Here is a 12675-nt window from a genome sequence, read left to right on the forward strand (position 1 = left end):
TCTTGGACCCCCTGCTCTTGTTGATGGCGCGGCTATGATGTGGTGCCGCACTGTGTGTGTTCTCTGCTTCTCTGTGCCTCACTCACTGCTCTAATTGTGCTTACCTTGCGCTCCCCCTCGTGCTGCCTCCCCGTTGCCTTCCGTCTCACTCCCGCCTCGCCGCCATTTCTCCCTGGCGCCGTTGCCGCGTTGGAGGCGCTGCTCTTGCGTCTGCTCTCCTGACCTCATCGTTTTTTTGTTTCCCGACCGCTCCCTCCTGTCGTCCCCTTTCCCTCGCCGGGACCGGGTCGCGGCCGCCTTCCCTCTCCCCCCGTGCCACTCACCCACCGTCTGCGCCATCGTGTTTATCTCCTCTTTATTTTCGGGTGCGTATGCGCGTCCTTTTCTGTCCCCCCAACTCAGCCAGCGTTGTCTTTTCGCCTTCTGCTTTCACTTCCGCCGTGCTCCTGCTTTACGTTGTACGAACGGTGCACCGCCATTTCTTTTTCTTTGCTTGGTTGCTTTACGCCCCTGACGATGCCGGCCGCCTCCGTGCGTGGCATCAGGGGCCCGTGCCCCCACCCTCTTAGCGTCGGCGGGCAGGCGTGCGCTGGCGGTGTGCCGGGGCGACTTGCGGTCACACCGACGTTTGTCCCGGATCGCTGCGGATCGCGTCGACGATTCAGCAGACATATGCGTCCGCCTGGCGCCTCTCTGCGTGAGCTTCGTTGTGGTGATGTCGAGCGTCATCCTGGTCCTGGCCTGCGCTGTGTGCAGTGGCGTTGCAGTGGGCTGAGCGACGCCAAACGGTGCTGGTCGGGCCGGTTCCTTTGGGGAGTCGTCGATACGGGCCTGTAGGGCATTTGGCGTGCCTGGTTTTCCGCCGTCCGGTGTAGCGGGGAAACGGAGCACGGTGGTGGCGTCTCTGTGCTCGTGCAAGAGGACACGCGCGTAGGTGTAGGCCCTCTCGCTCTGGAGAGCGAGGTTGCAGCCGTGGCGGTGTGGCTTTACTGCGACGACCTTACCAGAAGAATGCACTTCGCGTCCGGCTACACATCTAGGAGTGACCTGGCTGCACGGGAGGTTCTCGACCGGGTACCCAGTGACGCGGGGCCCGGTCCTCGCGTCATGGGAGTGGACGCCGCCTCGCACCACCCGATGCGTGACACGAAAGGGCTACCGGACCGGGCTGGGGCCATTCTGCACGAGGGGCTCCATGCCAAATACTTGGCATGCGGAGGCCCACGAGGATCGGTCGTAGACCCTCTTCATCGTTGTGGTGGGCTCGCTGCGTGTGGTGCTCAACAAAACGCGCGGACTGCGCCACGCCTCCCTCGCTGACGATGTCGCACTCCTCACACGCTTCCCAGACAAGGCTGCCATACGGGCCGCAGTGCAGCCCGCCCTCTGGAGGGTGTGACACTGGACGCTGGGGCGCTTTGTGGGGATGAGCGCTCGCCTTTCGAGAAGAGGGAACACGAAGCACACACTCTCTGGTGCGCGACACCGCAGCCAGTGGCAACTCCCCGTTGCCCGCGCGCACTTGGAAGCTGATCGCTACCCCTGTCTCCTCGGCCTGGGCCTCCAGCCAATGCCGCGCCCTGCTCAACACGCGGCAGAAGTTATCGAGGCGGCCACGGCTGAACTTGCCAGGCTGTGGGCGGTCTGCCGGCACAAATTCGGCCGGTCAACGGCTCTCCTCCGCTCTTGCCGCACCGCCCTTCTTGAACGAGCGCTACTGTACGGTGCCACCGCGTGGTGGGGCCGCGCTAGCAGAGACTGGAGGAGGTCCCTTGAACACCTTCACGCTGGTGCAGCCGCGGCCATAGTGGGTGCCGCGATGTGCGCAGAGGGCAGAGACCTACCCGAGGAGGCCGATCTACTGCCCCTCGACTTCACAGTGCTGCTGCGCCGCACCCGCCTGTGTTTGCTGCGAGGGCGACCCACCTGGCGTTGTGCCCGATATGTGCTACGCCCGACTCGCGGGTCGCTCGAGGCTGAGAGCACGCCTCGCTTCACGTTGTGGTGGTGCACGCAGTGGCCCCACTACGCACACGCCACTCGCGCTGCATGCGCTCCCCCCTCGAGTGTCCATCGCTGCCCTCCGGTCCCCCCTTCAGGCCGATAGACTGTGAGCTGCTTGTGCGCAGGCGCGTGCTTATCCGCGGGCCGCTTCCGCCTGACACACCCATTCCTGTCAAGGGCGTGTGTGCTGAGGAGAGGGCGGAATGCACCTGCTGTGCCAGACTCATGGCGGGGTCCCGCCCGTCGCGGCGCATGCGGGCACGCCATGCAGACGCGCGCGCACCCCCTCCTCCCGCGACATGGACGGGAAGGGCAGATGGCGACAGCGAGCCCCCAGGCAGCAACGCCGTGCTGAGGCAGGCCCCGGGGTGCGGAGGTGCGGGCGCTGTGCTGCCGGCCATAGCTGGCACGGTGTGTCGCATCCACACAACGCATGCGGAGGTGGGGCGAGCAAGGCGTGGAGAAGTCCATGCCGATCGACGCCAAAGCGCATGTGTGCGAGGCATGCGGCATCTGCTACATCCGCCCTGGCGGGCCGATGCGGCACAGGTGCCGGAGGCATGGCGAGAGCACGCCGAATGGCACCAATGAGTCCCCCAGACTCCCATGTGGAGAGTCGCCGCGCCACATGACGGGATGCCGCGGCTTGAAGCGACTGAGGGCGAGGCACGGCACACGGGCAGAGCGCAGGGCCCTCCCAGGCCCTGGCCTGATGCTGACCGGCTTCCTCCTCGAGCTCACGCGGCACGCGCCTGGGCCGCCCCCTGCTAGCCGCACGGCAGGCGCCACCGCCAACGCCCTGGAGCAGGACGCTGGGCGTAGGCTGCCTGGATCGAGGCGTGCTGCCCACACCCAGGTCGGTGTGGTTCCGATGGCGCAGGACGTACTCGGAGAAGGGACGAGGAAGGACAAGAAGAGCCGGTTATCGACACATGGGCCGATTCGACGGCCGACGGCTTCTCGCAGACGACCAGGCTTCAGCCGCCGTGCCACAGAGGTAGGGTGAACTGTGGCTGCATGCGCGCACTTGCTGACGTGGTTATGGTAAAATGATACGCCGAACGGAGTAATTGAGGATATTTTTGGCGAGTTGTTGTTCTTTTTTTTCGGTTTAAAATTTTTTTTTGAGGTCGCCTGTGTTTGATGTTGTTCTGTGCGTGCTTTGGGGACGAAATGTTTTGGTGTAATTCGTTAGGTTGGTGTTATTTGGATTCGGGATGGACTGAAAACGGACAGACCCGGACGGAGGAGGGAAGCAGCAGTGATCACGGGCACGTAGCGCCGGTGCGGAGTGTGTGGTTGCGGGGCGGAGGGGGGCTGATTGGACGGCGTTACATTCTGATTTCATTTGTCCGTTTTTTGCTGAAATTTGATTTTTTTCTTCTCGAGGGTGTGTGTGTGGGGGGGGGGCGGTACCGATATATTGATTTTCTTGTTCCCCCCACTCTCCCCCTCCCTCCCTTCACCATTCTTGTCTTGTTCGACGTCGTCTCCCTCTTTGCTTTTTGTTTTTGTGTTTTTGTGCGGTTTTGCCCACACCATGAGTTCATTCTTTATTTTTGTATGTGCGCATTGTGCACACACATATATATATATGGGTGTATGGATATACAGATGCACCGATATACATGGTGTGGTGTGTGTGCGTATATCTGTCTGTGTGTGTGTGTAAATGCATACATGTCCAGTTTGACATGTATCGCGTTTGTTCGCCATATGGCTCTCTCTCCGCCTGTCAACCTTCACAAGGGTTGTTGCAGGTGGTTGCTTCTTCTTTTGTTGTTGTTGTGGCTGCTGTGTACGAGTGTGCCCCGTGTGGACATGTGCGTCGGCGGGGGTGTTGAACAACGAAGGCGTTCTTTTATTATTATTATTATTTTCGCTATTGCTGTGCTAGTGGGTCTGGGCTCATGGTTTTGCTGTGCTCTGCGTGTCGGTGGGGCCTTCTGTGCCGACGTCGTCTCCACAGGCGTCTGTGCATGGGCTGTGCGTCCCCTTTAGAGGAAAACAATACGCACCGAAGAAAAGGAATCGACAAACAAAGGGGTGGGGGAGGGGGCGGGAGGAGGACAGGTGGGATGCGCTGCGCACCCCTCCCCCGCCCCGCCACCCCGGGAGGGAGTAAAAACAAAAACGTAACAAACAACCGACATCCACCGAAGAAAGAAAAAAGAGGATGTGTCGTAACATGTACGGAATGGAACGGTGGGGTGCGGGAGGAGGCAGGGAGTGGGCGGACGGTTTCGTGCACGCACGCCCGCTGATGCGCAGATGGGCACACCGAAGGGACGTAGATACAGACGCGGCAAGCAACCTGTCCTCTCCCGTCGTGCTCCTGTGCCTTCTTTCCTGCCCCAGCCGTTCCCTGATTCGCCGCGTGTATGGCTAAGCTGAGGTGTGTAGCACACAAGGGAGGGTGAGTGAGGCTGGAGCGGGAGGGGGAGGGGAGGTGGCGAATAAGGCCAGCAGTACGACCGTTTAGGTCTTTCACTGTCGACGTCTGGTTGCCCCTGATGGACCGAATCCTTCGTTCCCCTTTTTCCTACCTGCGCCGTGTGTACCTGGCTGCGCCCCCCCTCCCCCCTCTTTGTCCCTCCCCAAACAGCGCTAACCGTGAGTGATTCTGCAAAAGATTATTATGCCACATCTGAACAGTCCTGCGCGAAGTTCTTTTGTATGAGTTGATACTTTAGCTTGACTCTTTTGGAGGCGAGCCGACGCCAACAGCATGGATCACGGACCTGGTCACCGGTCTCAGACACTGGGCCGCCATCCCCCGCAGCCGCGGTACACAATGCGACGCGCGACGGCAAGCGATACCTGGCGGCGGCCGTCCCGCACCAGAGGAACAAGGGCGCTGAGCTCACGAGACGACAGGCGACCATCCTCGCCCAGCACCGCACCGGCTACTCTTGTGCTCTAACGGTTTTGACATGTGCAGTTCTGAATCGAATGCATTTGGTTCCTCATAGGGTCTCGGTGGCGGTGGGGGACGGAGCGCGGCGGAAGGCTGGGCAGGCGAAAAGGGGCACGTTTTACGTCGGCTGCAATGAATGTCACGTTCCTGGGACAAGGACGCGTTGATGCGACAGTGGTGATGCCGTGTGACGTGCTTTGTTGACGTCGTGTACTTCTAAAAGATGCGAAATATAAACAACAACAACAAAGAAAACGAAAAGGACACCGCACGACGGAGTAAAGCGAATGACGGGGGTGCCGCGCTGTGATAGATCGGCTTGATCCTCCAGGGTCGTTGCTCTCTCCTCCGAATGCCTACGTGTGTGTGTGTCTGCAATCCCGTGAAGGGTGGAGCACTTCAACCTGTTGTGCCCTTTTTGGAATGTAGGTTTTCTTTTCCAGCGAGGAAAAGGGTCAGCTGAAAGTGCGCAGCGCGTTCACTAGATGCTTCATCGGTGTGCCTTGGCGCCTCTCTTCCCTTGGCTTCCTGTCATGGCTTCCTCGGCACAGCACACCAACCTTTTCGCTTGTCTAGTCACGCTACATCACTGAGTTTTTCTCCATTTTCTTGTGATGTGTTAACGACCGTATTATCGACATTGCGAGTGGGCACTGTCAGCGGCGAGCTTTGACAGGTGTGGCTGTAAGTGTGCTTGCATGGAGGTGTGCACAAACCCCTTCATGAAACCGTTTCGTCACCGCTGCCGCTGGACTGCTTTAGCGTCACCTCCTCTCCACATCCACCGCTTCAGCGGTAAAGCACGAACCGGCATCGCTGGAGTACGATATCAGAGCTGTGTGTACACACACACACGCACAGAGACAGATTTACGCCGGTGCACGAGGCACACCTTGGACGAAGGGACAGGGACTGCGCGGGAGAAGGGGCGGTGGCGGAGAGGGGGTCGAGCAGATAGCTCACACATCGAAAGACAAGGCAGAGTGAGTGTGTGTGTGTGTGTCAACCTTGTCCACTCCTGATCCCTTTTTCAACGAAAGGGACATCACCGTAGTGGAACGGAAAACTGCACCGGCACCTCACCTCTTTTTCTTTTTTTTATGTGTATGCATGTTGCCCTTATGCGACGTCTCGTCTGTGCGCCATCGTACTACGGTCTGACCGCTTCACGGAGAGCGTCCCTGCACCCCTCTCATTCCCTGTTCGCGTACGCTGACAATGGAACTTGTCGGACACCGCAAGCAGTGCGGCATTGCGCCAGCGCCTGCGATTCGAGCACAGCAGACCACAGGGGCCACGAGGCAGCTCATCTCTCGCATACCAGTTGCCAACGGCGCATCAGCAGCTTCGACAGACCACCGCTTTTGCGGCCTCCTCTGACGCCATGCAGCATTGGCGGGACGCCCTTCATGTATCTCCTCCAGCGCATTATCGTGGACAAGACAGAGAGGTTGTTTCACATGAGGAGGGAGGCGCTTGAGTTCCTCTGCAATGTCGCCGCCGGCGACTCAGCAACTCGCCGTCATGACAACGCCACCGAGGAGGCGACGACTCGCGAACGGCGCATGCGAGGAGCCTTGCTGCAGGTCGCACAACCTGCATTGCATTCCTCTCTGCAGCAGAAAGAAAACTCACTGTTCACGGTCTGCCTGCAACGCCCAGAAGGTCATGTGTGCGTCCCCGCCGTGGTGGGTGAGACGTACGTGTTTCTCCGCTCTCAAGGTGTGGACGTGGCGGCGTGGTGGGAGCGCTATTACACTACCTTTATTCGACCAAGCATGGTAGAACGTCCTGGCAGCGAGGGTATGGTTGTCACGGCGGCGACCGATGTCAGAGACGTGGAAAGAGTGGCAGCATCCCCGGCGACAGACGATTGCGGTCCCAACGCCGAATGGAATGGTGCAACTCGGCCGCCTCCACTTTACTGGAAGCTCGATTGGGGCTTAAGGCCGGTTTTCTCTACTCACGTGACCACTTCGCACAGCGGAGACGTATTCGCGGTGCCACTGCTGTCGTTTGAAGAACCTGCACCTTGGGGGGTAGCTCCCGCGAAGACGCAAACCGATGGGTGGGTGCGAGGTAGCGATGGCGTACCGGCCTCGACGGGTGCGGTAGCTGCTGCCCTTGCGAGCCCGCCAACCAGACAGTCTGTCTGGATCCCTGTGTGGCTCATTCGCCATCTTCCCTTCTTCCCCATTCCGTTTCCGTCGACCAACGCGGAAGGCGAGCCGCGACAAAGACGAAGTGCTGAGATGCGGTACAATGACGCAACATTCGCCTCCGCAGGATCGCCGCTGACGTCGCACGACCGCGACTCGTGCATGGGAGAGGAGAATGAGCGAGTGCCCCTGCAGCGCGATGGCGAGCCAGAGACGACGGAAGCGGACTGTCTGCTGTCCAGGCAGGACGCCGTCTCGCGTACCAACGCTTTCGACGATGTCCCTCTTGGGGTAAACAGGGCTGATACCAGACCTTGCACTAGTTGGCGCACGCCACAGACTTTCATATCGACACCGCGGCTGCACACACGCGCACCACAGAATCAGCTGGATAAGGAGTGGGGGCATCCGTTCTTCGACGATCTACACAGTGTTAGCGACATTGGCAATCGGAGCCCCCGGCACGCTACATTAACCTCGAGCGGTGATCATGATACCGCAGCGCATGACATGATCTATGGACAGGCGTTGCGGCACTTGCAGCGGGTGCGAGAATCCTCTACCTTTGCGCTCGATCTCGAGTTTTCTATTGGTTGCTTGCCAACCAACACCACCACCGGCGCGTTTTCCGCAGCACTAACAGCGGAGTGGCCGTCACCGTTATCGTCGTGGAAGCTTCGGAGTACGCCTTGGAGGTGCCTCAGCAGTTTCTGGGCAACCAAGGCCGACCCTGCGAGCTCCCTCGCCGCGGACTACGTGTTTCCTCTTCAAGCGTATCCACTGCTTCGGTACCGTTCACTTCTTCGAAGGCGTGTGGGACATACCGCGATATCGACCTGCCGGCCGCATCTGGGCTCCTCAGCATGGAGTACCCTTAATCGTCTGGAAAAAGACACCACCTCTTCGAGGTGGGTACGGTACCCTTTTCAGCCCTGCGGTGCAGCGCAACAGCACACCGACGTGGGCGCGCAGCTACGTGCGCACAGATGGATCGATGGGGAAAGTCCCCTGAATCGGATGTCGCCAACAACCGTAGCCGGTGATGATCCCTATCGTAGCGAAGTTTTTGTCGCAGCGCGGCGCGCCCCCGTCTTTCACGTTCTCCTAAGCAACGCTTGGGCCGAGCGAGTAGCGTTCTTTGGTGTGCATTATGTCAGTGTGGATGCTACGGCATTGTCGTGCCTCTTCGACTCGACCGTGTGTGTGCAGCAGGCGGTGCCGCTGGAGGTGACGGGAACCGTCTTCAAGGCTGGGCTGCGGTCTACTCGCTACAGGCAACAACACTCGTGCCTACGTGCTGGGCCGCAGCGCGTGTTCACGGTGAAAGACGGTGAAGGCGGTGCCTGTGCGTCGCCGCACAGGTTCGCCGATCGAGGGACAGAACCGCGACTGCCGTTATTTGCGGTCGCCATGAAGAAGCTCGAGGCAGCTGAGGCGGCAGCCGCGGCGCCGGTGAACGCACAAGACAATGCGGCTGCAACCCTTGGTGGAGGAGGTGAGCTTGGTTCCACCTTAGCTGCCGCCCCATGGCTGGCGCGGCTGCGGGCGATTCGGAATGAGTGTGAGAGAGGCAAGTGCGAGCCGCAGGTGTCGCCGATGGAGCGCGTCGTGAGAATGCGCACGTCGCGTCATTCTCTCTCCTTTCTTTTTCAGTCCCCGTACTGGGTCGAGGTGGCGGAACTGTACAGGCGGTGGGGCGTCCGTGTTGCACCTGGGACGGTGCCGCTCCTCATCTGTGGGAAACCGTATGTGAACGCAGAACAAACAACAGATGCGTCACGCTTTTCGCCAAGTACATGCGTGCCTCACCTCATGCAAGAGGTGCTGTGCGGCAAGGGACTGGGGACCTGCACGTGGGCCGGGTCACAGAGTCTCCTTAGCCTGATCGTACCCGGTGCTGCTCCTCGTCGTCGCCCTGGAGGTGTGTGTGCGTGGACGTACCGCACCCTGTGCGAGCGCGCGGCAGCTGTGCAGCGAGTGTCGAACCTGTGGATTACCGAATCAGTCGTCGAAAGATTCAAGTGGACACTTCGAACTGTGCCTGCACCGCCACGGCCTGACATGAGTGACGGCAGTGGCTTGGGTGGCCCTGAGGGCGGCCGCGATGAGGTCATCCGCGCCGTCCTGCCTCTGCACGATATTGAATCGTCGCAATTCCGGGGAACTCTTCTTGATGAACTGCACGGCGAGGTCTTGCATCGACATTTTCATCAGCGCAGCTACTCGCCTCAGCACGCGGGCAGCTGGGGAAACACCGCCACGCCACCGAAACCGCGCAGCACTTCACAGAATACACCAACTCAGGTAGCCTTCTTCACACCTTCACAGCCATGGCCACCGCCTTGCGAGCCGCCAGTCGTCGAAGGCGTGTTCTCTCCGAGCCTGTCCCGACACACAGCGCAGCCGCACGTCTCTGTCGTACACTCGAGCTGCGTGGTGGAACAAGCGGAGCTGGCGTTTGTGGCGGCATTTTCTCCAGTCGTGCTTCTCCTGCGAGTGCCTGATTTGACGAGTCGGGACTGGGGCTTTCACACATGGAAGGCGGCCAACCTGAGGGCTGCCACGGGCTCGCGATCCGTAGAGGCACACGTGACGGGCTCGGTAAGCCACGGAGATGGGGTGGGGAGCACTACAGACGCGCGCGCCGAAAGGCCGCTCTCCTCGTACAACGATTTTGAAGGGAAGGACTGTGACAAGGACGACCAGGCGTTTCATGAATGTTTGGCTGATGACGGTACGGCAGCAGGGGGGAGCGAGTCGGTGCTCGAAAAGCGAGCCCGGCTCATGTACATGAAGGCAATACGTCGGAAGCGATTGCTGTGCCTGGCTCCCTGGAGGGATACCAGCCTCAGTTTTCAGTCGCGACTGGACCTCTCGCGCCTGGCACTTCGCAAGGGGTACAGCGCTGAAAACGCTCATCGGTGGGTGTCTCTTGACTTTTTGAGAGACGAACCTCGCGTGCGGACCGCGCGCACGGACACAGTAGCTCCTAAGCTGGATACCCAAGTTGCTGGCGAGTTCCAGATCCCCTGCCCAAATTTTGCTTCTGATCCCGCCGCTGCGGAGTCATCCGGAGGGCGGCAAGCGGGAACATCATCAAGGTCGCGCGCTATCACAGCGATCAAGGTCGACGTGCTCTTCTATTCCCAAGATGAGCCTGATGGGAGCAGCCGCCTCCGTGCTGACGGCGGCGACATCGAATACGACCACGGAGCGTGTAGCCATGGCAACAACGCCACAGATGATTACAGTGCTGCAACACGGGTGATGACGATTGCGCTGATAAACTATGAGGAGCTGGAGTGGCCCGATTCGGTGGTCTCTTCTTCCGAGCAGCAGTGGGCGTGGAAGAACTTTTGATGCGGCTGGTGATCTGGCGATGGCGTTGCCGAGGAGAGGCATCTGGGAGGCGGAGGGACGCGAATCTCTTGGCCGCTTACGTATAACTGCGCACACCCGCACAGGATGGCCAGTAGGGTGGCGAACGCCGCGGCGGCACACAGGAGAAAGAAGAACAAAAAAAGCGGTCACGCCACCGCCTCCTCTCCACCTCTGTGTGTGTGCAGCGCGGAGGAGACTGCGAGGTTTCTGACGCTTGCCGTGCTTCCGTGTTCTCTCCTGTGTATCAGAGTTTGTGCGGACTCGGAATCAGACCAAGGGCAAATGCGCTCACACATGTGTATGTATGTGTCTTACCGAGGCTGACTCGTGTCTCTGCTGCCTCGCGTGGCACCCTTTGTGTGCGTGAACACCCATTCACTTGCGCCACGTTTTTGCCTGTCTGGGCTTTGGTGTGACTCGTGTGTGCTCCCGCACGTAACCTTCTCTCTCCGCCCCGTCTCTCCGCTCTTTTTGGTTTCGTTTTCTTTTGTTTTCCTGCTACACGTCCGCTGCTCCTCTGCTGCATCATGCAAGTGCGCGATTGGGGACTCTGAAGCTATGACCATCACCGAGGCCGACACGAAGGGCCGTGGCACGGAGGGAAGGGGCGGCGGACCAAATGAAGCAGGGAACGCCGGGCCTCGCTCTTTCTGCCCTGCAAAAGGAAGACACAACCGTGCAGGACCGTGTCAGTGTGTGCCCTACATGTGTTTCTGGATCTTCTCCCTCGCTATCGAGCGTGCGCGTCGGACTCTCGGGACTTCCCCTGCCGACACCGACCCCACTCTTTCTTCTTTTTAGAGTGGGGTGGCTGATTAGCTGGCTTACCGGGTGGGCAAGCGTGCCGCTTTCGCCACCACAGTCTCAGAGGGTGCGTCGTCTTTCCTTACGTTGCGCTGTCTTCAGTAGCACCAGCACCAGCACCGCCACCACACCCCACCTCACTTTTTTTCGCGACTTTCATCACCCGCCTTCCCCTGCTCTCTTGTCTCACTTCGGCATCCTCACATCACCCCTGCTCCATCATTCACTGTAAGCAGCAGTCGGGTATATTGCAGGTGCCTGCTGAGCCCTGCCACTCTCATCTCGTGCACCAGCAGTGCTGCTGCCCTCAAACGATGTACCCCCGTGGAAACATGGAGCACCGCGTGACCACTAAACGCGCGGCGTGGTGCCTTGCCATTTTTTTTGAAGTTTTCCCGCTGCCCTCTATCAACGCTCACTATGCGTGTTTTTCTTACCTACGGATGCGCCTCACAGTGCCCCGTCCCTCCTCTTGATCACATGGTCTCTCTCCCCTCAGCGCTGCTCATTCCGCTTTCATTATTTTTTCTGGCTACTCTATTTATCGTACCCGGATGACTGGGGGTGGGGCGGGGCGCGCACCTCAGCGCGTCGTATCCTCAGGGCCCAGCACACCGCCTCCGCCGGGAAGCCAGGCCGCCCCTATTCATTGCCCGTGGCGAGCTGCGTCCGGCGGTGACGCGGTCACGCACCCAGGACGTGGGGAGCTGCGAGCAATGCATCGCCGCTGATGTCTGCGGTGGGAGACTGGACGGCGTTGCATCGTCACGGCCTGCGACAGCGAACACGTCTGCGCCACCCACATGGTGGACGAGGTGTGTGAGCGTGGCTGGCGCGTGTCCCACCCGGCCGTGACGCTGCCTCCTGGTGCGGGGAGCCTGCGCCACGGCGAGGGCGATGCGCGAGGGAGGGGTGGCGGCCGGCGGAGCGGGTGGCCGCTGTGTAGCTCGAGGCAGCGGCCGTGCTCGGGTGACGGTGTCAGCGCATTGCTGTGACGCGTGTGGCCCCCGCTGCCTGGCGCCACGCGACGTGGCCCGTGGCATGGGACGGGGAGAGGCTGGGGGGGTGCAGCGCGGAGGCGAAGTCGTGCTGCGCGGCAGCGGATGGGCAATGGTGAAGCGAAAAAGGAAAATATGTATCGGGGCGCCGCATTTTTTTCTTCGCTCTCTTGTGTGCTTTGGCATGCGCACATATTTGGATAACGTTGGTGCGCTGCTCCACGTTGTTGCCGACTGTCTCTGTCGATGGGCGTGTCTGTGGTTGACGAATGTAGCGAAGCGGACTCTGTTATTGTTTTCCTCTTACGCACGAAGAGAGAAAAATGAAAAATGCACCACCCTTGCTGGGAGTTGGCTTGTGAGGAAGGCAGCAACACGAGTCTGTCAGTCGGCGTCATGTACGCGGAGCAGT

General features: G+C 60.0%; 1 protein-coding gene across 1 annotated transcript; it reads left to right on the plus strand.

Moving 5' to 3' along the window:
- Window positions 1–6027: 6027 nt before the first annotated feature.
- LMXM_29_1440 (conserved hypothetical protein) lies at window positions 6028–10440 on the plus strand (the record flags this gene model as incomplete). Its single annotated transcript, XM_003877245.1, has 1 exon — window positions 6028–10440. The coding sequence occupies one exon, from the start codon at window positions 6028–6030 to the stop codon at window positions 10438–10440; it is 4413 nt and encodes a 1470-aa protein (XP_003877294.1).
- Window positions 10441–12675: the final 2235 nt, after the last annotated feature.

This window comes from Leishmania mexicana, chromosome 29 (assembly GCF_000234665.1).
Source record: "Leishmania mexicana MHOM/GT/2001/U1103 complete genome, chromosome 29".
Taxonomy (NCBI): domain Eukaryota; phylum Euglenozoa; class Kinetoplastea; order Trypanosomatida; family Trypanosomatidae; genus Leishmania; species Leishmania mexicana.